This window comes from Mustela nigripes, chromosome 8, assembly GCF_022355385.1.
Source record: "Mustela nigripes isolate SB6536 chromosome 8, MUSNIG.SB6536, whole genome shotgun sequence".
In the NCBI taxonomy this organism is placed as follows: domain Eukaryota; kingdom Metazoa; phylum Chordata; class Mammalia; order Carnivora; family Mustelidae; genus Mustela; species Mustela nigripes.
In genome coordinates, this window is record NC_081564.1 from 44,450,741 (window position 1) to 44,477,826 (window position 27,086).

General features: G+C 38.7%; 1 protein-coding gene across 2 annotated transcripts; it reads left to right on the forward strand.

The window, feature by feature from the left end:
• The first annotated feature begins 650 nt into the window (after positions 1 to 650).
• Positions 651 to 26,085, forward strand: RIOK3 (RIO kinase 3). Of its 2 annotated transcripts, none has more exons than XM_059409358.1 (13): positions 651 to 1,372; positions 9,218 to 9,333; positions 9,928 to 10,073; positions 10,167 to 10,274; positions 10,483 to 10,592; positions 12,016 to 12,159; positions 12,720 to 12,847; positions 18,783 to 18,980; positions 20,246 to 20,405; positions 21,888 to 21,968; positions 22,060 to 22,149; positions 23,022 to 23,129; positions 24,392 to 26,085. In XM_059409358.1, exons 1-13 carry the CDS (start codon positions 1,310 to 1,312, stop codon positions 24,497 to 24,499), a joined length of 1,560 nt encoding a protein of 519 aa, XP_059265341.1. In that variant the 5' UTR covers positions 651 to 1,309; the 3' UTR covers positions 24,500 to 26,085. The 2 variants fall into 2 exon arrangements, with proteins under 2 accessions (XP_059265341.1, XP_059265342.1); XM_059409359.1 differs by lacking the exon at positions 651 to 1,372 and adding an exon at positions 1,395 to 1,826.
• The last annotated feature ends 1,001 nt before the right edge of the window (positions 26,086 to 27,086 follow it).

Here is a 27,086-nt window from a genome sequence, read left to right on the forward strand (position 1 = left end):
CTTATCCAAAATTGAAAGATCCATTTAGTTTCTGGCTACATCCATTTTTCTTCAACCATAATACCCTAGTTATAATTCTTTGAACCTTCAGAGGGAATGTGATTTCTACACATATTCACATATATGAGCAACATTTGCCAAGCATAAATCTGTATCCTACCACATAGTTATAATTTCACTTTATTTTAATTTGAAGTTTTTGGAAGATTCGGAACATGTTCTGATCTGGAATGGCAAACTGTGTGCTAAGGGAAACCATCAAGGTGGGTATCCTAGGGATCTCAAGCCTAGACAGTTAGGGATCCTGGTTCGGAACTGCAATTTAAGGAGAACAAGGTTATTCAGTGTTTATTACTAGAATGTCTGAAAAGTCAACATGTACATATAGAGCTAGTCCCCTAGCCCAGGATGCCTAGGTTCACCACTCCTTTCTTTTGCCACTCAGCCCTGCGACCTCTAGCAGGTTACTTCAGCTGTGTGTGCCTACATTCCAGTAAAATTGAGATCATGCTAGAAATAGAATGCCCCTCAGTGAGAATTAATACAGTACTTTGGACAATGCACCAATATAGTAAGTGAAATGTAATGCTTAGCTATTTTTATCTGGTCACTTTATCAGAATCTACAAAACAGCTCATCAAAACATTTATTACGCAGTCCTATTTTTGCTCAATGTTCTGTAACACATTTTACAAGTTTTCATTTTCGTGCCCCGCTCCCTAACGACAAACTGCAGTAACAAAATCCGACCTCTCCACACCAGCTATTGTCTGCTCCCCGTACCATCCCAGCTCAGAATTAACCCAGAAAATAAAGAATGAAAAGAAGCAGCCTCGTTTGTTTGTTACAAACTGAGTAACACGCAACCTAAATCAGTTTAACTCGATCCAGATGCTGTCTCGGGCAGCGAGGTAGGGAAGGAAGGGGAAGGCGATGCGGCAACAGGGTACGGCCGGGCTAAAGGAAGCCACACCCGACGCCAGCTCTGCTGGGCACCCGCGACTGCGATCGTAACTCTGAGCCAGAGACCCGGGCAGCCCGAGCCGGGGGCAGCGCCGGAAGTTGGGGGGCGGGGAAAGGGGGCAAAATCGGGAACCCCCGGCGGGCGGCCTATCAGAAGCCACGGCCCCAGCGGGGTGGGCGGAAGAGAAGAGATGTAGTTCCGGACGCTGCCGCGCCGCCATCTGTCACCTTAGCTCCGGCACCAGCAGCTCGTCGCCCCAGCCCCGCCGCCTGTCTCCTCGGCGGAGACTGCTTCCCGGTCCTGCCACCTGTCTGCCCTGTGTTCGTCGCTGTCTTCTTTTCCAACATGGACCTGGTCGGAGTGGCATCGCCTGAGCCCGGGCCCGCAGCGCCCTGGGGACCCAGCAAGGTGAGTGGTGGTCGGAGCTGACGCACCTGTCTTGATCACCCGGGTTGGTCCTCCCGAAAAGCCCGGAGAAGGTGGCAGGCGCCGAGGCGTCTTCGCAGGCGACTTGGGGGAAGTTCTGAGCGGGACTTTGGCGACCTCGGAAGGTGGGGACAGGTGGCGGGGTTGCCCGGGGTGGGATGGGAAAGGTGGGGAGGGCGGCCGGAGCTGCCAGTGGCCACTCCTGGCGGGTTGGGCTCTCTGCGCCTTGATTTCTGAACCTCCGTAGCCGATATTGGGCAGGGCTGGCTTAGAGACGCTGACGTTTGAGGGAAATCAAGCACGATCTTGTTTTTCACGGGCCAAGTGAGTCAGCCGATTGGAGCCCGACGGGAACGTCGTTTTGGCAGCTGTTTCTTTAACTTGACAAATGCAGTTATCCGAATGAGGCAGTTTCTTGTTTTTGAAATAGTAAAAGGTAAGTCAAGTCCAGGCGCACTTTTCTCCCCCAGGCTAATACTCGGGGATACGCTACATATTGTGAAAAAAAAAAAAAGTTATGAATTCTCATTATCTGCTTGGCTTTAACGTTAAGCTTTTTTCCTGTAATGACCAACTGTTGGGTTTATTTTACATTTGGTTTCTGGTTTTCAGGCTGCTCCTTTGCATGATACTTTCATTAGAAGGATGAAAAGACTTCTGCCGCTGTAGCGAGGGTTTGCTTGAAAGCAAGAGTGCTTCAAGTGGGATGTTGTGTTCCTCAAATTAAGGTTGGAAAGAATCCAACTTTTATGGCTTTCTAATTGTTTTTCACATGCTGTCACGGAACATTTGTTCCGTTTAAAGGATCACTCATTTTATTAGATCTTTAAGCTAGGCCTTAACAGAGAAGAGAGAAATATTTGACTATTAAAAAGGAATTTGTGAAAGTTGAATTAAAGTTAATTTTATGAAAGTTCTCATACAACGGTAGGGAGAACTTAAGGTAATCTGTTGGCAAATATGATTATGTCTCCATGTTATTTTGTGTTATTTCTTCTATTAAGCCTTGTTTACAAGGCCAAGATCAGTAGACATAAAAAAACAAAGTCATGGGCGCCTGGGTGGCTCAGTGGGTTGGGCCGCTGCCTTCAGCTCGGGTCGTGGTCTCGGGGTCCTGGGATCGAGTCCTGTATCGGGCTCTCTCCCTCTGCTCGGCGGGAAGCCTGCTTCCCTCTCTCTCTCTTTGCCAGCCTCTCTGCCTACTGTGATCTCTCTCTGTCAAATAAATAAATCTTAAAAAAAAAAAAGACAAAGTCAGTAGCCAGATATTAATAAATGTATGCTTTACATGTTAAATTCCTCCAGTTAAGCACCCCAAAGGATGGTAAAAATGTCAAATGAGACAAACATTGGTCAGGATACCTAATGTCAGAACAAATTTTACTTACAAAGCTAATTCAGTAATAAAATTGCTTGTTATTAGTCATATTTTCATTTTAAGTACGCATCATCAGAAATGAAAATGGCATTTTCATCATTCAGCAACAACAACAAAAAATACTGGGGTTTATTGATGTTCTACTGGGAAGACAGCATTTTCACAGTCCAGACAATTAGATGCTACAAGTATCTCTTAATACTTTACTCCTCTAACCTCTTGGAAGACCTAAGTGTTTATCAGAGGCTTCATGGATGAGGTGATTTGAAGAAGACCTTGAAAAATGGAAAGAATGTTAAAGTCCAGCGATTCTTAAAACTTTTTGGTCAGGACTATTTTACATTCTTAAAAAAAATCATTGAGGACCCCAAATTGTTTATATTGGTTGCATCTATTGATATTTGTCATACCAGAAATTAAAACTGAGCTATTGAAACATTTTTATTTAAGTGATTTAAAAGTCATTATGTTAGTATAAATAACATTTTTATATGTTAAACACCCCCCCATTTTCCAGAATAAAAAAATTAGTGGTGCATTTTTGTGTTTTTGCAATTCTCTTTAACGTCTGATTTCTTTTAAGATTTACTTTATTTTTTTTTTAATAAACATATAATGTATTATTGGCCCCAGGGGTACAGGTCTGTGAATTGCCAGGTCTACACACTTCACAGCACTCACCATAGCACATACCCTCCCCAATGTCCATAACCCCACCACCCTCTCCCAACCAAGATTTACTTTTTTTGAGAGAGATGAGAGAGAGAGAGAGAGAAAGTGAAAGAGAGAGTGAGAGCCCGCAGGCGCACACAGTATCGCATATGAGCCTGGGGAGGTCGAGAGTAGGAGGGAGAAACAAGCTTGGGGATGGATCCCCTGGGATAGATCCCAGGACCCAAGGATCATGACCTGAACCAAAGGCAAACACTTAACTCACTGAGCCACCTGGACACCCCTAATGTCTGATTTAATAGAAGACCTTTTTTTCAGCCTGTTGTGGTATGTTTTATTTGAAGTATATGAAGAAAATCCATCCTCATGGATGCATAGATTATAGCAGATATAATCAAAGATGGCTAGGGACGCCTGGGTGGCTCAGTTGGTTAAGCGGCTGCCTTCGGCTCAGGTCATGATCCCAGCATCCTGGGATCGAGTCCCACATCGGGATCCTTGCTCTGCGGGGAGCCTGCTTCTCCCTCTGACTCTGCCTGCCACTCTGTCTGCCTGTGCTTGCTGTCTCTCTCTCTGACAAATAAATAAATAAAATCTTAAAAAAAAATTTTTTTTTAAAGATGGCTAATAAAAGCATGGTAGATGTACTGAGAACAAACTGAACTAATCTCTGAGAATGCACATTTATACCCTAAAACTATTACCTTAGAAATTTTTGGAAAATGCGAGAATATTCAAATACACATTCCACAAGCCATCAGAGTGCTGTTATCAGATCTGTTGTAGACTGGAAAACTCCAGTCTACACTCTTGAGAGAGTAAGTCTAGAAAAGACAGAGAATGTCTTAGTACAAAATAATTTTGATCTCACAGACACCCTGAAAGGGTTTTGGGGACCCCTCCCCAGAGTCATTGGGGTAGCAGTTATAAAATGCCAAACTGCTGTTATGGACAAAGAATTTTAGTGGATATTCCAAGAATGGAGGATTGGCAAACTGTGGAAGTGAGGAAATGTGTAGCTCTTTTGGCAAGAGAACTGTAAAAAAATGAATTCATAGTACTTCTCAAAACTGTCAAGTCAAGGTCATCACAAAAAAAGTCTGAGAAACTCACAGCCAGAAGGGGCCTAAAGTGGTGTGATGACTACAAGTTATATGGTATGCTGGATACATATGATCCAGAAGTAGGGAAAGGACATTGCAGGAAAACTAAGGAAATCTGAATAAAGTATGGACTTCGGTTAGTAAGAATAATGTATAAATACTGGTTCATTAATTATGGCAAATGTACAATACCAACACAGGGGAAACTGAGTATGAGATATTTGGGAACTCTGTTACTTTTGCAATTTTTTTTTATAATTCTAAAACCAACATTAAAAGTTAAAAAAAAAAAAAAAAGATTAGTATTGTAGACCCAATAGACGCAGATGATGTTTTCCAGAGACCCTTGTCTTGAGAAGTGAAATTACGCACTTAAATATTCTACCCAAATTATATCTTTTAGTTGTGTGGGCAGAAAAGAGACCTTCCTGTGGGTTGTGATTCTCTTGACTTGCTTCAAGTTGAGGACTGAATTTTTATTATTTTGTGCCTCCTTCATATTTACTGTTTTTTATTTACTTGATTCTTCCCCACAGTTGTTTGCGCAATGAGTAGCTAGAGGTGCATCTTTAGGAAATACAAGGAAAGGGAGATAATATCCCTCTAATCTGTAGCCAGCCTGGTGTTAAAGAATGTGGTAGTAGTAACGAACTCCAAGGAGCAGAGTTCAGTGGTGGATTTTCCAGAGGAGAGGAAGACAAGTCTGGTCTCAGAAGTCTTCAGCAAACAGGAAACAAACAATCAGGGAGCTGGCTATGGGCTTGATAGACTTCATTTAAAGCAGAATAACTAACTGGGAAGGACTGTGTTGGGTTTCCCATCAGATCTTGATGACATGGGGAGTTTATGCTGATGAAGGGAATAGGGGGGAATGACACTGGATAGTGGAGATTATGGAGGGTTTTTTTCCCTATCTCCTTAAATTTATTATTATTGTCTTAACATTTAACAAAGAGTGTTTTTGGTTTATTGAGAAGTTACATGATGATGACAGAGGATTCCTCTATACATGTCCTCTGGTGCCCATTCATAGGAAGAGCTCCCAATAAATTTTCTAAGGCCCCCTTGGGAGGAGGAACCACTCATGTCCATAGAGGATTGCCCCCTGTCTGGCAGTTGTCTCTCCTGCGGCCCAAAAATGTTTATGGAGGGCCTTTGACTGCTATTTTGAGGAATCTATATTTGACTTAGAGGTTTGGAGGTTGGCAGCCTTTGTTACCTTATTTACCTTTACCCATGCAAGTTGCCCTGGTGTGAGTCGGCCCAGCTAAACTGGTCAGCAGAGGTACAAGGTACAGCTCTGGAGTACAAGGCTCCGAGGAGCAAGATCAGCAGGAGTGGATGATGAGGATGTCTTGGAGCTCTCTGGTGGTCTCTATGTGTTTCCCTTTCTGGCTCAGTCTGTCTTGGATGTAGGTCAGTCTCTGCCTCAAAAAAACAGTCACTGCTTGTCAATTTTGCCTCTTCTGAGAAGTTGCCAGCTAATACTTTATTTAACATCTTAGTAAAATTGACTGCTGGCAAACAACTAGAAGCAGCATAAGTAGCTGGCCAAAGGGGCCAACTTCAAGATAGAGAAAGGGGTGTTAGAATAGTAGGGGTGTAGAAAGGCATCAGACCTCTGCAGCCTGGGGACAGCCTGGCAGTTCCGCGAACTATTTTCGGTATTTCTTTTTAGCACATGTTATTCAGTGCCTCTTTATGTCTGAAGCTCTATACTGGGCTCTGAGAATGAGAAGACCTGGCCATTCAAGGGGCTCATGTTGTATTATAGCTGGTACATTAACTCTAATAGAGTCACTGGTCCCACATGTAAATATATTTGCACAGTGGTATGGGAGCACAAAGGCAAGAATCTGATGTTGTCTGATGAAATTGAGAGAGCCTTGGGGAATTGGCAATGCTTAATTGGAGGAAATAGAGGAGGAAGAAAATCCACTGAGAGTAAAGCATGTGTGAAGGCATGGAGGGGTGAAAGCATGCCACAATTAGCATATAATTTTTGTTATTAGAGCATAGGGTATGTATGGGCTGAGACTAGAAAAATAAAGTAGGGCAAATTGTGAAAGGCGTTTATTGTTGAAGAATTTGGATTTCATACTGCAGGCAGTGTAAAGGTTTGCTTCTCATGTTCCAGGACAAGATGATTAGGGAAGAAGTATAGCAAAATGCTGAGGGCAGTCCCTTAAGTTCTACTGCCTTGGTTCAAATCTAGGCACTACCATCTACAGTGTTATCTTGAGTTAAAAAACCTCTCTGTGTCTCAGTTTCTAAGTCTATAAAATGAGGATGATATTGTACCTATGCAGTGGTTATGGGTCTCAAATAATCTATGTAAATTATCTGTATTAGGCAAATGATTAAAATACAGTGACCCAGTGTTGTCTGTTACTCTGTTTTCATTGCAAAATGTGGTTGACATATCTGAGTTAGAGAATACAGCCATTTGCCTTTTGGAACCTGGACTTTGAAACTGATCAGACCAGACATTTCTAGGTAAGGGGTTAGCATTGTGTATTCTACCTAGAGGATTCAGAGGGAAGTCAGCAGAAGTCATTGGCCAAGGGATAGCTGTATTCTCCAGATTATGGAGAACTTCAGGCTTCTAGATCTCAAAATCCTCATCAGGAGAGTACTCAGTTGCACTTGAAGATCTAAGTGAATGAAAGTCATACCAGACCTTGAGAAAGCCTGCCTTGTTTTCTCCACATCTGGCTTTCTGTGAGGCTTGAATAATTGTGCAGTTGGCTAGTATAGGTATGTACTGGGGGCTGGGTGCATTTCATTAATCTCAGGATGAGACTAGATAAAACTTGATTCTGATTCACTTAGGCATAAATATATTTATCATTTGTCATCCTTCAGAGTTTCAACCTAACAACCTGAACCAAGTAAATTCCTGAGCCTCAGTGCTGTGGAAACTGAGCAAGGGTGGTAGGCCAGCTAGAGGATCTAAACTTGACTCAAAAGTTTTGTGACTAAAACAGACATCATCATATGCTATATTCTAGATTCTAAATTAGACACTCAGCAGTGGTTAAGGAATGAGTTTGAACTCATTTATCCTAAAGTCAGTGGGAAACATTGAAACAAGAGCTGTAGGTGAGGAAACCGAACTAATCAAATCTGCATTTTAGAAAAGCCCTTGTGCTATGGTGTGGAAAATGGAAACAAGCAGAACTAGAAACAGAAAGATTAGTTATGACTCTCTTATTAGAGTATCCCAGTGATAGGAGGGTGATACCTTGGGGTAGAATCTTAGGAGGGAGAGAGAGAAAGCTGGGTCAGTTCAAGAGAGATTGAGACATACTATTCAATATTAGTGGTCTTAATCACTAAACTATCAAATGTAGTCATTTGCTGCTGCTAAGTAAAGTTTGCCCTCTCAAAAATTAGGAATTGTGAAATTTACAGTTTGTATTTCAAGAGGGCTGAGATTGTGTTGTCATTGAGGAAGGCCAACTGGCCGATCATCCAAGAAGTGTCTCACAGAATATTGCTTTGTTATAGTGGTATTGTTTTAAGACTGTTTCTCAGCTTCTAAAGTTCAGAAATGCAGTTTTTGTTGTCATTGTTATTTTTGTTTTAACATATCCCGGATGTCTTGAGAGTGGCTGACATATACTTTACATGTGTAGAAGACTTACTCCTTAAATTAGAATGAGGTGTAAGTTCTAAGTGTGTTTTGAATTGTGCTAGTTGGTGTAATCTGTTCCTAAAAGAGAATCTACAGGGGCATCTGTTGGTAGGGCATGCAACCAGCTCTGTCGGTAGAGCATGCAACTCTTGGTCTCAGGGTGTGAGTTCCAGACCCACATTGGGTAGAGAGATTACTTAGAAATAAAGCATTTGAAAAAAGAAAAAGAGAGACTCTACATGGGAAGCCAGATTAAAAGCAGATTATTTTATGAGCATGGAATCAGAACAAGGGTATTACGTGAACTAATCAGGCAGTGGGGTGATGCTGTATATGCACGAGCCTGATGTTCCTCCTCAACTAAGAGACACATCTATCAAATGGGTTATCTAACAGGTTATCAGATGGGTTAGAAAGTGCTTTTGACAAATTTAGTGATTTAGTTTATATAATTTAGAGAATTTTTTTTTTATTAAAGGTTTTTTTTTTTTTAAGATTTTATTTATTTATTTGACAGAGAGAGATCACAGTAGGAGAGAGGAAGGAAAGAGATCACAGAGAGAGAGGAAGGGAAGCAGGCCCCCTGCTGAGCAGAGAGCCCGATGTGGGACCCGATCCCAGGACCCTGAGATCAAGACCTGAGCTGAAGGCAGCGGCTTAACCCACTGAGCCACCCAGGCGCCCGAGAATTATTTTTTTTATTAGAGAGAGCACAGGAGCACCTGTGTGAGCTGGGGCATGGAGGTGGGCGGAAGGAGAGGGAGAGAAATCTCAAGCAGACTCCCCTGCTGAGCATGATGTGGGGCTCAGTCCCATGACCCTGAGATCACAACTTGAGCTGAAATCCAGAGTCAGATGCTTAACTGACTGAGCTACCCAGGTGCCCCAGTATTTTTACTTTTCAGATAATTTCTCTAAGTTGATAATTATTTATTTGGGGTTGATTTTTTTAATTCTCAAAAGATAGCCTGTTTTCAAGTTTGGAAGATACTTTAATTTCACGATTATGAATTAGCCCCTCCCTTTTCTTTAAATAGTGTCCCTGGGCTACCCCTCAGAACACAATATCTTGTTCCTTGGCTGATGTGATGAGTGAACAGCTGGCTAAAGAACTGCAGCTGGAAGAGGAAGCTGCTGCTTTTCCTGAAGTTGCGTAAGTAAAATTCATGAAGAATCTAATAGCATTTTATGAAAGTTTTAGGATTTGATTAGCGATTGTCCTGGCCGATGATTAAGAAACACATTTTGAGAAACGATGCAGTAGAAAGAACGCTATACTGGGAGCTCACTGATATTTGAGTTTTGGTCCTGATTCTGTGATTAGTTGTCAGTACTGTCTTGGGCAGACCACTCTGTTCCTCTGGGTTTTAGTCACTACAACAGTTGTATCACATGATCCCCAAATTAGCAAATAGTGAAGTAGGATACAGTTTTGAGCAAATGTTTATATTTTATCTTTTCATCCATGTTATCTTTCCAGAACATACAACAAATGAGGTTGAGTCTTAGTTTAGATTAGAGACCTTTTAGCTTTCTTGTGCAGCTCTGTCAATCCTAGTTGGTGCTCTCACAGGTGCCTGACATTGGTCACAGAGCAGCTGGACAGAAGGTAAATGACATGATCAGGTTTTTCCCATTGCTTCTTCAGCATAATTTGTAACAGTGAAAAGGCACTCCTCTCTCATGGTAGGTAGCATCTGTTTATACAAGGACATTATTTTGGTTGATGTTGCCTTATTTTGAATAGTGTCACTGAAGGACCATTTATTACTGGAGAAAACGTTGACACTTCCAGTGACCTAATGCTGGCTCAGATGCTACAGATGGAATTTGACAGAGAATATGACGCACAGCTTAGGCGTGAAGAAAAAAAATTCAATGGAGATAGCAAAGGTACTATGACCTTATTATGACACCTCCACTGGGTGGCAGGAAATGCTTGTAACGTGTTCCTAAATAAATCTTCACCTATCTTTGCCTTTTAAGTTTCCATTTCCTTTGAAAATTATCGCAAAGTGCATCCTTACGAAGATAGCGATAGCTCTGAGGATGAGGTTGACTGGCAAGACACTCGTGACGATCCCTACATACCAGGTATCAGTGCTTTTATTTTCTGGGGTTTGGGATAGGTTAGGGACAGAGGAAGACTAAGTTTTCCAATGGATCCTTGTATTTTATATTTATCTTTGAATCTCATTTGGTAATTTACTGTTAGGTCAGATATCTTTTCAGACAATATTGAATGCAGCAGTTTAGTCTTTGCTACTTTTACATTAACTTGTCTTGTCTTAATCACCTTTAGCAAAACCAGTTCCTACTCCCAAAAAGGGTTTTATTGGAAAAGGAAAAGACATCACCACCAAACATGATGAAGTAGTATGTGGGAGAAAGAATACAGCCAGAATGGAAAATGTAAGTTACAGGATGTATTATCTCCGAATCAAGAGTTTTATTGATATAAGTTAAAAACATGGGATTCTAAATATAATATCTTACCAACTCTACTTCTGTTAAAAAAAAAAAAGTTTAACTAATTAAAAAAATAAATACAATATCTTAAATTTCTAAAAATACCCTTCATAAGGATAGATCTAAAGTTCTTTAAGATGATAATATAACAATACCATGAAAACTCAGCCACTAATGAGAATGTACTTCAGAATAAAAATCTACAACAATATTAAGATTTTATTTGGTTTGACTGGTTTGATTTGCATGGATTCTAAAAATTAAATTGTTCTTATGAAAGGTAGAGTATTTATTTTTCAGTATATTACTTTCTTGGGTAGCACCCCTACCCAAGAAACAGATCAGTGGTGACTAAGGGATAGGAATGGGTGAGAGAAGTACTTTCTACTATATACCTTTTTATATTTGTTTGAATTTTTTAATTCAACAAATTCAAATCTTGTACCTTACCTACCCCTGAAAAATCAGAAATAAAATGTAATTTTAAAAAAATTTTAAAAAGAAAAATTAGCATTCTTCTCCTTTATAAAGCTTGTGGTTAATAGAAAACATTTAGACTTTAGAACACAAACACTTGTTAAGTAAACTTATTTATTTATTTATGTTTTTTTTTTTAATGCTTTATTTTTTAAAGCAGTCTCTACACTCATTGTGGGGCTTGAACTTGTGACCCCAAGATCAAGAGTCATGTGCTCCACTGACTGAGCCAGCCAGGCGCCCCGTAAACTTATTATTAAATTCTAGAAATAGTCGAGATCTGACTCTAGAACAACCCTCTCCAGTAGAACTTTGTGTGATAATAGAAATGTTCTGTATTCCATGTTAACTAATAATGACTGTATTTGGCAATTGAGCCCTTGAAATTTGAAAGATGCAATCAAGGAGCTGAATTTTTAATTTGATTTTAATTTATTTAACTTGAAATATCTACATGTGGCTAGTGTCTACCATATTGGACAGTCAGCTCTAGAACATAATTGTAATGGTGTGGGCATAGCTTGTTACATTATTCCACTCCTCAAAAATAATTATAAAATTGTATTTCTTTGGTAAGATTTGGGGTAGTCTTCAAAATATAATGTGTCCTTTGTCTAATGTAAAAGCAAGGTGCAGAGCATATGCTGAAATACCTTAGTTTTTAGATGTGATTCAGTATTTTCTGTGCTTTTCTTAAATAGCCTCGCTCTCCTGTTTGTTTTTTTAGTGAATTATTTTATTTTTTTCTTTGTAATACCTATGGGTTCTGCTTTTGTAGCCTAATCATTGAGTAAAAAACCTGTTCCAAGTTAAGACTGATCTGGTTTTTGTTATGACCATCCCCATTTTAAAGTATTCAGATGCTAATTTTTTTTCTTCTTTTTGGCAGTTTGCACCTGAGTTTCAGGTAGGAGATGGGATCGGAATGGATTTAAAACTATCAAACCACGTCTTCAATGCTTTAAAACAACATGCCTACTCAGAAGAACGTCGAAGTGCCCGCCTCCATGAGAAAAAGGAGCATTCTACTGCAGTAAGTATTCTTACATTTTTTTCTTTGATGGAAAGTTCATATTAGAAAACTTCATATTTGGGCAAAAAACAAAACTTGATGTCGAAACTGACATTTTAGTGGTCATAATTAATATGAATATGAATGTTTTAAGATTTTAAAAAATCATTTCTTGTTACATTATGACATTTATAATAACTTAATTTCTAATGTCTTAAATTAGTAAAGATAGTATCTAATATCTTGAGAATAAAGTAATTTTTTAAACTTTAAGAAAAAAAATCTAATAGTAACTACAGTAGCAAAGCTATTTAAAGTTTGAAGATAAAATAAGATTTTGACTAAGAGCCCGATTTTTAATAGTTCTTTTAGATACTCACTTTCATAGGCATTGGAGTTAGTTATAGAAATGAAATCTATTTTGACAGCAGTCTTTTAAGAGCCTGTTATATATACATCTAGGTAAATTAAATGATAAAGGTAAAAAGTGTATATTTTGAATATACTAGATACTAGAAATGGCTCAAAAAATTTTTTGTTATTACCAGTCATTTTCATTTATAGTGCTTTATCTTTTGCAGGAAAAAGCAGTTGATCCTAAAACACGTTTACTTATGTATAAAATGGTCAACTCTGGAATGTTGGAGACAATCACTGGCTGTATTAGTACAGGAAAGGAGTCTGTTGTCTTTCATGCATATGGCGGGAGGTAAATGAGCAAAATGCAATACCATTGTGTCAATAATATCTTAACCCCTTCTTCCCATATAAATGGGTTTATGCAGAATCAGTGCTACCTGGCAAGCAGAGTAATTTAAAAAGTTTTGAAGAAAGTCTAGACCATATAAGGACATATGAAGAAAAACAATCATCCTAATCTTACCATCCAGAGATAACGATTAATCAGTTTGTGTAGACTCCTTCAGTCTTTTTTCTATGCATATATTATTTTCTACATTATTGTAATCCTGTATCATACAGGCTGCTGTGACAGAGCAAAATTTGTAGTTGGGTTTGTCTCAAAACCCATGGTCTTTACACTTTGGGGTCCTTTAGCACGAGGTTGAGGGGGATATGCTTAGATCAGTTACTGATTCTTGTCCTTGTAACTGATCCTTTAGAAAGTACCAACTAAATAATGCTTGCATCATTTATGGAGCATCTTGTAAAGATCTTACGCTATTTAGATCTTACCTGCTTCATTTTTTTAAAGAGGAGCCTGTTTAGAGAATATGCTTAAGCCAGGAATGTGAAATCATCTGGTCATTTGCTATTGAGGTCAACTAGCAAGGCTTACTACCTCAGAGATTCCTTTACCTCAATAATGTTTACAGACAAAAATGTTAAAGTAGATTCCAGAATTATTCTAGCTCTTTTTAGGTTCAGAAGATATTTACTGTATACTTAAGGGGATTTAGACAATTATTGGTTAAGTTCTTGCCTTTGGTTTTCTTTCTTTTTTTTTTTTAGCCTTTGGTTTTCTTAATTATTTAGTTTCCCTTTCTAAAGCTTTTTTTTTTTTAATTTTATTTTTTTAAAGATTTTATTTATTTATTTGAGGGAGAGGATGAGAGAAAGCAAACATGAGAGGGGGAAGGTCAGAGGGAGAAGCAGACTCCCTGCCAAGCAGGCCCTGATGCAGTACTCAATCCCGGGACTCCAGGATCATGACCCGAGCTGAAGGCAGTCACTCAAGCAACTGAGCCACCCAGGCACCGTAGTCTCCCTTTCTAGATGAGACATACATGTGTAAACATATATCGAATTAGACTGTTAAGTTTCCGAAACGAAAAGGATATGAATGTTAGTATAAAATAGGTCACATTTTTCAAGTTGTGTCATCTGGAGCAATTTACTAAACTTTTTTAAAAAAACTGACCCTTATTACCTCATAGGATTTTGTGGTGATAAATGATATCATATTTGATAATGACTGGTATATGGAAATTTTAATAAATATTTATTTTTCCCTTTAAGCTTTAACCTTTTTCCCTTTAACCTTTAAACTCTTCCCAAATTTCTTTTAAGGGTTCCCTAAGACCAGGCAAATATAACTCAGTGGCGCAAATTAAAATGAGAGATTACATGGTAGAAATTAAAACTCTACAGAGGGGATTAAAATGGAAAGTAGCCTTTTTATCAGCTCTCATCTCACAGATCTTTTCTCCAAAGATAACCACGATTAACAGTTTTTAGTTTAGTCTCCCCAGGAATTTTTATGCCCATATCCCTAAATTTGTTTATACAAAAGAAATGATTCTCTCTGTTCAGCGTCTTGGTTTTTCAGTTAATAGATCTTTCCAAGCTTATAGCATCCCATTTTTATAGTAGCATATTCTATTGTGTTACTGGGCTTATGGCATAGCCAGGAGGAGAACATTATAGCAATAACTGTTATGGTTGATAAAAGATAATTACATAATAGAGGATGCAGCTAAGAATATCCTTGTATATCTACTTTGGTGTGTTTTTGCAAACATACCCTTAAGCTGAATTCTAGCTTTGAAATTACTGGGGCACAGACTGTATGTACTCTTTTTCCTTTTTGTTAAATAGTAGAAGGCCTCAATGAATGGAGAGTACCCCCTGGCTGTTGTAGCAAGCAGCATATCTTGTTTTCTTTTATTTATTAAAAATTTGAAAAAAATTTCTTATGTGTCACACCAAAGCTCAAAATCTTTAATTCGTGTTTATCTTTTAATTATAATGGCAGGGCAAATGCAATTTCTCTAGGAGCTAGTCAGATCTCCAGGTTGTTGTGAATTCTATAAATGTCAGTAGATACTGACAAATTGCCCTGTGAGATCTAATTTATGCAGCAGGATGAACCTGTTTCCCTCATCCTCATTAATACTTATTAGTATTATCAAACTTAATTTTTTTTTTGTTAGTGTAAAAGATGAAAAATACTATTTTGATATTTTGGTGTGTATTTATTTGTGATTAAGGTTTTACATTTTTTCCAAGTGCTGTATTGGCCATTTGTATTCCTTTTTCTTGTCAACTGCCTTGTTTATCCTTTGTCTATTTCCTGTTATGCTTAATGTTACTTTGATATAGTGAATGATCTCTCTTTCTTTCTGGTGGAATTGGTATTGTAATCCATACTTGGACATTTGTAATTTAACAAAACTAGAGAGCACTCGGTTTTCTACAAGTTTTTTAAAAGTAAATACTTTTAAAACTTTGCTAGTTTTCTATGCTATATAACAAATTACCACAGACTTAGCAGCTTAAAACAACACTCATTTATTATCTCACAGTTTCTGTTGATTGGAAGTTGTAGTGGGCATGGCTTAGCTTGGCTCTCTGCTTAGGGTCACATGGCTATAGTCTGGGTGTCGTCTGGGTTGCATTCCTTATGGAACTGTCTCTGCTTTCTTGTTGACTGTCAAGTGGGGCCTGCTCTCAACTTCTAGAGGTCCCTGCAGGTGTTGGTCATGCTGTTCTTTCACACAACAGGTCACTTCAAAACTGGCAGGAGACTCTCTCCCTCCAGTCTGCTAAGACCGAGTCTTAGACATTGGAATATAATCCTGGGAATGACTATACCATCACCTTTGCCATACAGTGTCAGCTACTCGAGGGAGTATCTGTTCCACCCACACTTGAGGGGAGGGAACTATGCAGAGTGTGCATACCAGGGACTGGGACCTTGGGAGCCATCTTGGGACTCTGCCCACCTTAACACTGTCTGGTTTCTATCACTTTCAGGCTGGCCAGGTAATCAACAGTTACTGGAATAGTAACTTGTGCTTTATCCCTGAGCTCATAGAATGTACTTCCTCCCAACCCCAGCCACCTTCCAAGACAGTAATAAATAAGCAAAAAACATCAGATATGTGTTATGGTAGTTAAAATATGGTGATGTCATAGCAGCTGGTTCACTGCTTTTTATTAGTAGGACAGGAAAACTTCTCTGAGAAAGTGACATTTAAACTAAGATTTGAATGACACATCTAGGGAACAGTGTAAAGATCAGGTGGAAGAACATTCTAGACCAGAAAACAGCTAGTGTTAATGCCTTAAGACAGGCACAAACTTGGTATCTCTGAGAGCCTATAAGAAAGGCAGTACACGGAGAGCACAGTTGTGAAAGGGAGAGAGGAGGCTGGAGAAGTAAGCTTAGATCAGTTAGGACTTGAAGCCAGGGTAAGGAACCTGCTTTTTTAACGGTGGTGGGAACCAAAGCTGTGATTTGATTTTTGTTTTGCAAGATTATTCAGACTGCTGTGTGAAAAATGAATTATAGATAAGAGGGATAAGAGAAAAGGCAGTAAGGGTCTATTAAAAAGTTATTGTAGGGCGCCTGGGTGGCTCAGTGGGTTAAGCCGCTGCCTTCGGCTCAGGTCATGATCTCAGGGTCTTGGGATCGAGTCCCGCATCGGGCTCTCTGCTCAGCAGGGTGCCTGCTTCCCTCTCTCTCTCTCTCTCTGCCTGCCTCTCCGTCTACTTGTGATTTCTCTCTGTCAAATAAATAAATAAATAAAATCTTTAAAAAAAAAAAAAAGTTATTGTAGTAGTTTAAATAAGAGAGAACAGTGGCTTGGACTAAGGAGGTGTGTGAAAGTGAAGAATAGGAAAGACCATAAGGAAGCAGTTTGAAGGTAAGAGTCAACAGTGTGTGCTGTTGGATTGGATGAGTGTGAGAAGTTAACATTCTGGCTAGAGCACCTGGGTGGTGCCATTTACTGAGATGAGAGTGTGAAGAAAGGCAGGTTTAGGGCGCAATTAATAAGACTTGTTTTGACATGTTAACTTTGAGATGTCTGCTAGGCATCCAAGTGATGTCATGTTAGGAATCAGGTAAATGGGCCTGAAGTTCTGGAGAGTTGGGCCTGAGGGTAGACATGTAGGAGTTATCTGTATATAGAGGATACAGTTTTTGAAGATTTATTTATTTATTTATTTATTTATTTGAGAGAGAGCAGAGAGTGAGTGTGAGAGAGCATGGGTTGAGAGGGTGGAGCAGCAGAGGGAGAGGGAGAAGCAGGCTCCTCACGTTAGCCAGGAGCCCAAAGTGGGGCTCGAACCCAGAACCCTGGGATCATGAGCTGAGCTGAAGGCAGATGCATAACTGACTGAGCCACCTAGGCACCCCTGTATACAAATGATATGTAAAGCCATGGGACTGTGGGGCACCTGGGTAGCTCGGTTGGTTGAGTGTGCCTTCAGCTCAACTCATGATCCCGAGTTCTGGGATCAAGCCCCGCTTTGGGCTCCTTGCTCACCAGGGATCCTGCTTCTCCCTCTTCCCACCTTCTCATGCTCTTTCTTGCTATCTTTCTCTCTCAAATAAATTCTTTTTAAAAAGTAAATAAGTAAAACCATAGGGCGAAATGAAATTTCCCAGCTAGAGAAGACGCAATAGGTTGGAATACTCCAATCTTCTGAGATGAACTGGCAGAAAGGGAAAATATGGTACAGAAGGAAGGGGTTGAGAGTTTGAGTCATATTTTGTCTTCTGGAAATAGAGCTCTTTTCTTTGCCAGACTAACACCCTTTCACATATTTAAAGGTAAATACTTAATTCACACTCTCTCCACCATGTTTCAGGCCTTTTCAGTGGCTCACTATTGAGGGAGCATTACATTAGCATCCCAAGTTCGCCCCACACCTCTGAGCTCTTCTGTCCCCTTCTATGCTGATACTATCATTGACTTGATCCTCGTGCTATGTGTCAAGCCCATGATGATTCCTACCACCTTTAGGAATACATCGAGGCTTCTCTTCATGGATCTGCCTCCGTCCTGTCCCTCAGCTCTGATTTCTTTCATTTTCTCTTTCCAGCTAAGTCTTAGCTATAGTGTTTGTTATTCCTCAGACATGTCCTGTGGTTTCCAGCTCTGCTTTTGTTAATACTGTGCCTGTACTTGTTCATGGCTTACCCATTGTGCTGGTTCTGGTTCAGTTGCCACCTACATCATGAAGCCTTGTCTGGCCTTCCCAATCCAAAGGGACCGCCTTATTCATGTACTTCTATTCTCTCCTGCCCCTCCTTGCATAAAGGGCAAGGATCCCTTTATTCACCCTTTTTTTTTTTTTTTTTAAGATTTTATTTATTTATTTGACAGGGAGAGAGAGATCACAAGAAGGCAGAGAGGCAGGCAGAGAGAGGGAGAAGCAGGCTCCCTGTGGAGCAGAGAGCCCAATGTGGGGCTCAGTCCCAGGACCCTGGGATCATGACCTGAGCCAAAGGCAGAGGCTTTAACCCACTGAGCCACCCAGGTGTCCCTTTACTCACCTTTTTATCTGTTAGAAGTGAAAGAGACATTTTAAAAAGCTGCTCTGTTTTTTGCTTTTATTGAATTTTGCCCATAAACCATCCCTGGTAGATTGTAGCCTATTTTAAAGTATGTGTGTCTTCATTGTTCCTCAGGTTTGATTTGATTGATAGTCATTAAGTGAAGATTATATTATGGATTATTGAAAACTGGTTGACAATTTATTTGAAAGTATTTTATTTAAAAAAACAAATCCTAAGGTTATATTAAGACCCAAAATTTAAATCTTAAAAAAACCACTAAAGCTTGACATTCTTAGAGAAGATAGATCTACTTTTGTATCATAGAAGTTTTATTTTGAAATTGTTTTATTTATAAGCTGGCAACTTACACTGACTTAATTTTCTTTCTTCCACTTAGCATGGAGGATGAAAAGGAAGATAGTAAAGTTATACCTACAGAATGTGCCATCAAGGTATTTAAAACAACACTTAATGAGTTTAAGAATCGTGACAAATATATTAAAGATGATTTCAGGTTTAAAGATCGCTTCAGTAAACTAAATCCACGTAAGATCATCCGCATGTGGGCAGAAAAAGAAATGCACAATCTCACAAGGTAAAGAAAATCATTGTGCTAGAAGTTATTTAGGGTTAAAAAAAAAAAAAGAAAAAGAAGTAATTATCTAGGGTAGTTACCTTCTTGTATCTGGCCTACTAGCCAGGCAGAAAAATCCATGCTTTCTTTTACATTTGTGGAAATTATGGAAGGCCTTGAAATTTTAGTTCAATGAGGCTTTGTATAAGAAAATATTTCCTGGGTATAACGTGAATTTATACCTTTATGATGAATAAGTCATTTTCTTTTTTCTTCCCTCAGTAAAGTTTGAGGGTAGCAAAGTCATTTTCTGCCGGAGACATTTTGTCATATGTCTACATGCTGTCATTGTTCAGCTTCCTGTTAGGCTTATTGTAAATAATGATTTGATTTTTTTGTTTTAGAAAATGTTTATTACATCTTGTGTTGTTAATTTGGTGGGGCAGTCTGACCAGTCAAATTGCATTTTGCTCTAATTCATTAGACTAGAGTCTCAATTCTCTAAGCAGAATTTATCAAGGAATTTATCAACCAAGTAATACAGTATTAATCTTTCTCAGTAAACCTTCTATATCTTAATCTATTAAATGCTTAATTTTTGTTTGTTCTAAAGAGGTCTGCTTTCAAATGTAATTATCCATATTTATTAGTTGCAAAATTCTTCTAATTAGTAGGACTTGTAAGTAGGATAGTTTCCTAAGAGGTCTTGCTGCCCTTCAATCTCTTTTCTGTGCTTTTGAGATCTCATCCCTGCCTTTCTTAAAATTCTTCAACAGCTTCTGTAGTCTTTAGTGTGAAGTTCAAAGGCCTTCTCTGATGTGGAGCCCACCTATCTCTAACCTCAACCTACACTGCCCTTCCTCCAATTTAAGATCCAGCTATGTTAACTGACATACATTCCCCAAATGGACACTCTTGAATGCCTCTGTGCATTTCACAGGCTGCTTCCAGCCCTAGACCAGCATTTCCCCACACTGTCTTAATGTGGCTAATTCCTCTTCACCCTCTTTTTATACTAAGCCTTCCTTGATGCTGTGTGCTCCTGTAGCTCCTGCCCACACTCCTGCCAGTGCGTGTGCTACACTGTGACTGTCTCCTCACTTGTCTGTGCCTACCAGCAGTCCATGGCTCTGTGAGGGCAGAGGCTGGGTTCTACCGGCTCTGCCTCTCCCACCCCCTGGGCGGAACACGGTGCCAACTCATAGCAGGTGCTTATTAGCTATTTGTTGAATAAGTGAAATATTCTCTCCTGATTTTTACCTTCTTAATTATTTCTTTCTGTGTAGAATGCAGAGAGCTGGAATTCCTTGTCCAACAGTTGTACTACTCAAGAAACACATTTTAGTTATGTCTTTTATTGGCCATGATCAAGTTCCAGCTCCTAAGTTGAAAGAAGTAAAGCTCAGTAGTGAAGAAATGAAAGAAGCCTACTACCAAACTCTTCATGTAAGTTGCTTTTTAAAGCATTCGTGTACCAACTTTTAAAAAATATGTTGTCTATAAACCTTTTAAAAAAGTCCTAAAATAGTACTAGTTTAAGTTAATAAAACAAGGACAAACTGAAGTTTGACGGAATGTTAACATTGAAGAGTTGTCTTTTATCAATGTGCTAATGACCTGAGTCACTTAAGAAGAATCATAGAGCTAAGGAGCTCATGAGGCCTCATTGGTTAGCATTAGTGACATGGAAGCATGAAGCTCTTATTCACGAAACAATCTGTTAAATAAAAATTGACATTTCCACATTTGGCAGATGTCCTGCCTCATTAGTTTGTATGCCTTATTGAATGTTCTAGCTCTTAACAGCTAAGAAAATGCTTTTCGTTGGGAAGTTGGCAGGGAGCAGATTTAGTCCCATTGTAAGAGTGATGGTAAAAGCTGAAGATGGGAGGGAGTGGTCTCTTGTATGTGCACAGGTCTTAGAGCATGTCAGGAGTCTTGAAGCCATTTATGCTTCGGGACAGCAACTGAATTGCATCTGAGGTCCTTCCAGCTTAAGAAAATGTTTCTAAAACTGTCCTTCTTCTGTAGTTTTGTTTTTGTTTTTTGGGGGGGGGGTGTTGTTTAAGTAAACTGTACCCCCAACATGGGGCTTGAACTCATGAGCCCAAGATCAAGGGTCACACGGTCACCAAGTGAGCCAGCCAGGGCTCCGCCTCTCTAGTTGTTTTGATTGAATAGCAGAGAAGCCTCTGTACTTTTTACGTGGTCTCTGCATAAAGTGCTCACATCCTGCAGTAGCTTATATGAATATGAAAGTGTTATCCAAATAAGTTTTAAAGACATTGCTAGGGAGGTAATCCAACTTCCTCTGCTTCCAATAGGAAAACATTGAAAGGAAAATCAAGTTCATTTTTTTTCTGGCTTCATTGGCCAGTGGGGTGACTGGGGAAGAGATGAAGTAGTGCTACACTTTTCCGATTTGAGTCTATTAAGGCTGAGAAATAAAACATTAATGCTGATTTCAGCCATAAGAAATCAATAATGAGTATATAATGCCACTTAATTTGTAAGACTGTCTTCCCCACTATATTTGGCAGGAAGTACTTTTTACCTTATATGAAAAGATGAAAAAAGTTTTTTCACCCACTTTTATTAAAGGAGAGTGGCTTTTAGATCCTCTGGTGAGTGACCATAATATGGCTGCTTTCTTACTCTGTAGGGAACCAGGTCTGCCCTTCGGTCTCCTGACCTCACTGTGGTCACATAGACAAAGAAGTAGAGTGTCATACTCATCCCCTCCATTGCCTCAGTGTTCACAAAAAACAAAAAAGAACTGAGTCTTAGACTGTACAAAGTGAAGAGGAAATACGTTCTTTAACCTACTTTTGCTTTTTCAGAGAAGTATTGGTGGGCATAGACATTTCAGTTGCATAGGTAAATTGGAATGGTTGCTCACATCCTAACTGTCTGCCTTGCCTCTTCCAGTTGATGCAGCAGTTATACAATGAATGCACACTTGTCCATGCCGACCTCAGTGAGTATAACATGCTGTGGCATGCCGGGAAGGTGAGGAGCACATTTTGTTAATGTTCACACACAAAATGACTTGATGTAGATTACTGAATGTATACTGAATGTATGCTCTGTGTTTAAATAGGTCTGGTTGATTGACGTGAGTCAGTCTGTAGAACCAACCCATCCTCATGGCCTAGAGTTCTTGTTCCGTGACTGTAGGAATGTCTCCCAGGTGGGCATGTAAACTAATACATTTTTTTTTATAGGATATAACAGATTCAAATATTTTTCTCATCCCTAAGAAAAATAAGATGGTCATATTCTTAGAAATTGAAGGAAGGGTTTGGTTATCAACTGCTTTTGAGGTAAAGATACAGAGATCAGTTAGTCAGATTTCATTTTCAACAATAATTTGATTGCATGCCTCACATTTGGGCTATTGAATTTAATTGACAAGGGAGTGAGTTTTTGGCTGCAGATATTTAAGCAGTCAAGTAGACATAACATGCACAGTGCTTTGAGTGAAACTGGCATTAGCAAGCCTGTGTGCTCACTGCCATTGTTATTACAAATAGTCTTTTAGTGGTGCTGTCTCTGATCACTGATATCTGTGAAGTAAACAGATGAGGAAAGGTGAAACACATAATCGCTGAGTAGGGTCACATTTATTTGTTATTTCTAAATGAAATTGATTGTTTGCAGTAGATTCAGATAAGAATGTTTTTTCTAAATGATCGAATAACTTCATATTGGAAATAATTTATAAACCTACTTGAAGATTTTAATTCATGGGATTTAGTGAATATTTTGAGTATATATATTCAAAGCAATGCCACCCAGTTTTATAGATACCACTCATTTATAGCTATGGAAGGTGCGTTGTGAGAAATTAAATCCAGAAGGCAGCACAGATGTGGACATCTGAAGAAGACAAATAGCAAGTAGAACTTGAGCCCCATAGTTAAACTTGAAATGAGAAAATCTGTGGCTTAAAAATTATGGAAGGAATTCACTGGTATCTTACAAGTATACTATTCTCTGTTTTTTTTGTTTTCAAGAGAACCTTGCTATAATATCTCCTACTGACTTATATTTCTTTGTTAGTTTTTCCAGAAAGGTGGAGTAAAGGAAGCCCTTGGTGAACGAGAACTCTTTAATGCTGTTTCAGGCTTAAACATTTCAGCAGATAATGAGGCTGATTTCTTAGCTGAGGTAAATTTTATGTGCATTTTACTCACCTTGCTAATGGAGAGCTGGATGGAGTAGTTAGCTGAAACCCAGAGCTCATTTTATTCTTTTTTTTTTTTTTTAGATTGTATTTATTTATTTTAGAGACAAGAGAAAGTGCATGTCGTAGGGTAAGGCAGAGGCAGAGGGAGAGGGAGAGAGAGCGTCTCTAGCAGACTCCAACGCCCAGCACAGAGCCTGACGCAGGGCTCGATCCCACAACCCTGAGATATGCATGACCTGAGCCAAAACCAAGAGTTGGACCCTTAACCAACTGAACCACCCAGGCACCCCTCATTTTATTCTATCCCCTCAAAAGCAAAATTAGAGATTTTCTTTCCTTGAGATGTTTTTGGTCCTTTCCAGACTTAAAACCACGTTGGTGGTATAGTGGTGAGCATAGCTGCCTTCCAGACTTAAAACCTAGGATAGACTTACAGCAAAACACTTCATCAAGGAGTACAGTTTGGTTAAGAGGGACAAATAGCACCACTACCAGTGCACTCCTGTTGCCTGTGTTTATGAGTGAGGAAGTGCACTGGTGAACACTGGGTGATACAAAGCGATCACACACGTTCCATGCCTTTCAGTGAACAGGGAAAGTTGGCCGTGGTCGTCCTTACAAATGCCTAGTCATTATAATATGGATCTACAGAACCATAAAAAAAAAAATCTTCCAACAGAAGAGTTCTCTTAAAATTGAACAAAAACGAAAAAGTGAAATAGCAGCTAGTTATTCACAACAGTATACTAAAGCAGAGAATGATTATAGAGTCTGTTCCAGAACTCCTTAGTATGATTTGAATTTGGCCAAGCTGTGGTGGAACCTAAAGGCAGAGGAGAAGTCATAGGAAGATGGTAAATCTGATCTCTTGCACAGTACAGTTGCTCTGTGAGTAAGTGTTACTACTGTTGTTGAACCAACATTAGAATCTGCTTTTTCTGGTTTCCTGAAAGCTTTATAGGTACATAGTAGGATATGTGATCCTAGTTGCTAGATCGATAAAGACACTAAGTATTGACCTTGATATTGATAATACAGTGAAGTAAAAAACATACATGTATGCATCACCTGTAGTGCATGTCTGTGAGACACTGTAATGTGTGTCACACACTGTAATTCTAATTTCAGGCCAGCGTCCTTAGGATTGATCTAGTTTTAAGAGAGTAAAAATGCTGGTTCAATCTAAAGTATGGTTTCTATGAACTAAGATTTGACAAATGGATTCAATGTATTAATTTTGTAGATAGAAGCTTTGGAGAAAATGAATGAAGATCATGTTCAGAAGAATGGAAGGAAAGCTGCTTCATTTTTAAAAGATGATGGAGGTCCGCCAGTCCTGTATGATGAATAGCACCAACACCCACTGCTTTCATTGTTAACACAGTGGTGACTGTCAGCTGCCAATGGCAAGTGAAGTTGTGGGAGACTTGAAATACCAAAACAGAAGGAGTGTTCAATGGTGCTTCTGTGCTTTTTTTCCCCTTGTAACCCATATGCCAGATGTGTGGAATTTGTAGCTCAGCGTTGGGAGAATAAAATGTCACTACCTCTCATCTTATGAACAGGATAATATAATTCTTTAACAGCTATAGGTTATCTACCTGAAATCAACCTGATTTTATAGAATTCGTGGTATAAATTGTGTTGATGAGAATTTTTAAAACTTAGGTAACATTTCCAAACATGGGAGGAAAGGACAGGTGTGTTTACAAGGAAGGCTTTTATTACAACATAGTTGCTTTTTTTCACCTCCCTGTTTTGTGTTACAGCTTTCCTCAAATATTTTATTGGCCTAAAATTAGCCCTCCTTAGTTTTTTTTTTTCAGGTTGTGACCATGATTCTAAAGGAAAATCTCTTCTCTTCAGTAGGTGACATAAATGGAAATTTGGTTTTAAAATGACTGACAGAAATAGAAGTTTATTGGTAAATCATGAATATGAACTGAATTTTTCTTTTCCATACTCATATCCAAGACAGGGCATCACAGATCTTTGAAAGAGAAAAATATATAAGAACTTCTTAACTATTCAAAGTTTTTAAATTTAACTTTCAGGTTTTCAACATTTAGGTGAAATGGTTAGGATAGAACTCATGGTGCAGCTGCCCTGCATTTATAATGAAAATGTAAATTATCTGGAAGTATGGAATATAATAATAGACCATGTTTGACATATTTTAATGAAGTGAGTGAAACAAAGTTCAGTTTACATTTCATTCAAACTGTACATTTAATTGATTTTGAGAGAAATAGAGCAAGCTAATTAGAAATATTAAATCATCACATGATGAAAAGTATGTATAAAACAACTTGGGTACCAGATGAACCAAGTAATTTGAACTCCTGGCCTCCCTACATAATTTTTAGTACTGGCTGGATGTCAGTTCCTTAATAAATCAAGCACTGTAGTGGAAAAGTACATTGGCTTTATTAGGGTTGAAGTTCATTAACAACAATGTAATCATTCCTCCTGTTACTGAAGTCAGATGGACGTTAGAGACCCAGGCTTTCTGCGACTAATAACCCATACTTTCTGTCTGGTACTGGAAAGTAACAAGCTAAAGTCATTTACACTTGAAAGCTTCTTGAACATTATTTTAAAATGCCAAATATGTTCTTTCTAGAAAAATATTTATTTTTGTTTCTGTTATATAGCTTTTAACCGCATTTCAGAGAAGTGTGATTTTGGATAGATACTCACTACATTTCTGAAATGTTTACTACTCTGAAACAAGAATTTAGACGACTGGTGATTATTGGATTTACAGAAATTTCAGAGAACTGATTTTAAAACCATGAACCATTTAAAAAAAATTTTGTTTTGGTTTCTGACATACTCTGTTTGACAAAGAGCAGCAAACCATTGCTGTGTGGCATTCTTGGAGTGTGCTGTGAACATGCTTTTTAAAATATTAAATATGAAGAGAGCATTTTAGAATTGGTTCTTTGTGTGGTTTCTTACTGTTCTTTATGATAACTTACATCCTGGCATCAAGTTACCCTTCTGTATAAAATTAAGTCGTGCTACCTTAAGCAATTTTTTTCCCCATTAAACTTTCTCATAGTTAGATTTTAATAAATGACCAGTATATTTCACATTACAAGTAGGTTTTTCTCTGTGTATCAGAGAGTAAATATTTCACTTTGGGAAAAAAAGTGGGAAGTGTTGGTTTGGTAAGTAAAGACTCAAATAGGAATGGGACAAAACCACAATTTGGAAATAAGGATATTTTGTTTCACTTTATTGGAAGTAGATACATGAAATCTAAGTTACAGAAATAAGGATGACTGTAAAGTATTTTTATATCTACAAAATAAGTCTCTGCATTTCCTTCTTATAAAAAATCAAGTTTTCTGCTAAAAAAAGTAAAAGACATGCATGCTCATTTGAATTTATTACAGAAATTCAGAAATGCTAAAGTAGAAATCCCTTGTATTCCAGAAAACATTGTTTCTAGTGTGACATGCATCCCTGCCAAATTTTTCTCCTTCGATGTATGTTAATGTTTTAAAATATCTGAACAGGAAGCAGGATGCAGTGAGGCAGCTGATGGTAAAATGTTGGTCATGGTAGACCCCTAAGGAAGATGAAGGACATGCAGTCCCCAAGATGTTAGAGGCAGGACATTTTTTGCTGCTCAAAAGAGATTGGTATCTGTACCTTCTGAGATTCTGGGCAGTTTTCCAGCATTTTAGAAGTTGGCGGGGGTGTGGGGAGCACCTGGCTGGCTCAGTTGGTAGAGGATGCAGCCATTGATCTCAGTGTCGTGCGTTCTTAAAAAGATTGCTTAAAAAAAACTTCAAAAAATTTGAGAGTGAAAGCTCATCTGATTGTATTTTCAAATCTTAATACTTACATTTTGAGGATAGCTATTTTTCTGTTGGAGTTTTGTATGGATTACATACAAAATTAAGATTGATTTAAATTTTTTAAGTTTA